The following is an 897-nucleotide window of genomic DNA, read 5'->3' on the forward strand; positions in this document are numbered from 1 at the left end:
TCCCCAGGTGACGTCGGCTGGGATCCCGCGAGGGCCGTGCCCCTGGGGTCCCCGGAGCCTGTTCCTCGGTGGGCCATCCACGGACCCCGCCTGCTCTCGGACCCAACCCCACGTGCAGTGGCTGACTTGGAGTCGAGCCAACCCTCTACTTGGCCGAGGTGGCCACGAACGGGTCTCCTCCACTGTGCCGTAGTGGGTGTCACTGAACGGGGCCACCCCGCCCCCAGTTTCAGGCCCCCTCCCCCAGATCCCACCCCAACCTGGTCGGAACCGAGGAGGGAGACACCGGTGGCCTGACCTGCTCCTCTTAGTGCCAGAGTGTCACACGTTGGCTGCAGAAGCATCTGCGCGTCATAGGTGGCACAGGCACGTGTCACCTCCCCAAGATCTGAAATCCCACACCCCAAGCCCCTCCGACGCCACAGGCCGGGGTAGGACCCGAGAACCTGCACCCCGAGCGGGCCTGGGACCTCAGCCCGGCAGCCCCAAGCACAAAGAAGTTTCCAGAACCACCGCCGGCCCCCCCAGAAGGACCGGACATCTAAAGGGGTTTGGGAATCTGTGGAGACTTCCCGGAGGAGGAGAGGCGCCCTGCGGCCTCACAGCGGGGCCTCTGGCCGGCAGAGGAGGGCCGCGTGTGCCCCCTGTCCCATCTCCCGCCCACCTGGAGGTCGGTGAGGTCCCAGGAGCCATAGTCCTCCTCGCTGCACTGCCGGGAGAAGGACGGCCGGAAGTCCACCTTGACCAGCTCCCAGTCGGAGCGGAAGCTGATGTGGCCGAAGACCCTGCAGAGGAAGCAGAAGGGGAGACAACACGGTTGGGCCGACCCGCTCCGCCAACGGCCTCTCCTCGGGGCTCGGCTCCCACCCGAGCAGCGGGCTCAGAGATGCCGCTCCT

General features: G+C 67.6%; 1 protein-coding gene across 1 annotated transcript in view; it reads right to left on the reverse strand.

The window, feature by feature from the left end:
- Window positions 1-603: 603 nt before the first annotated feature.
- The window catches only part of LOC103252229 (VPS10 domain-containing receptor SorCS2-like), a gene marked incomplete at both ends in the record, with an annotated part of 68323 nt that continues 68029 nt past the window's right edge, over window positions 604-897 (reverse strand). Inside the window, one exon of the mRNA XM_021708997.1 lies at window positions 604-785. Coding sequence (XP_021564672.1) covers window positions 604-785 — 182 coding nt within the window. The remainder of the gene's footprint in view (window positions 786-897) is intronic.

The sequence above is a fragment of the Carlito syrichta genome, unplaced genomic scaffold, assembly GCF_000164805.1.
Source record: "Carlito syrichta isolate Samal-C Ts95f unplaced genomic scaffold, Tarsius_syrichta-2.0.1 Scaffold153880, whole genome shotgun sequence".
In the NCBI taxonomy this organism is placed as follows: domain Eukaryota; kingdom Metazoa; phylum Chordata; class Mammalia; order Primates; family Tarsiidae; genus Carlito; species Carlito syrichta.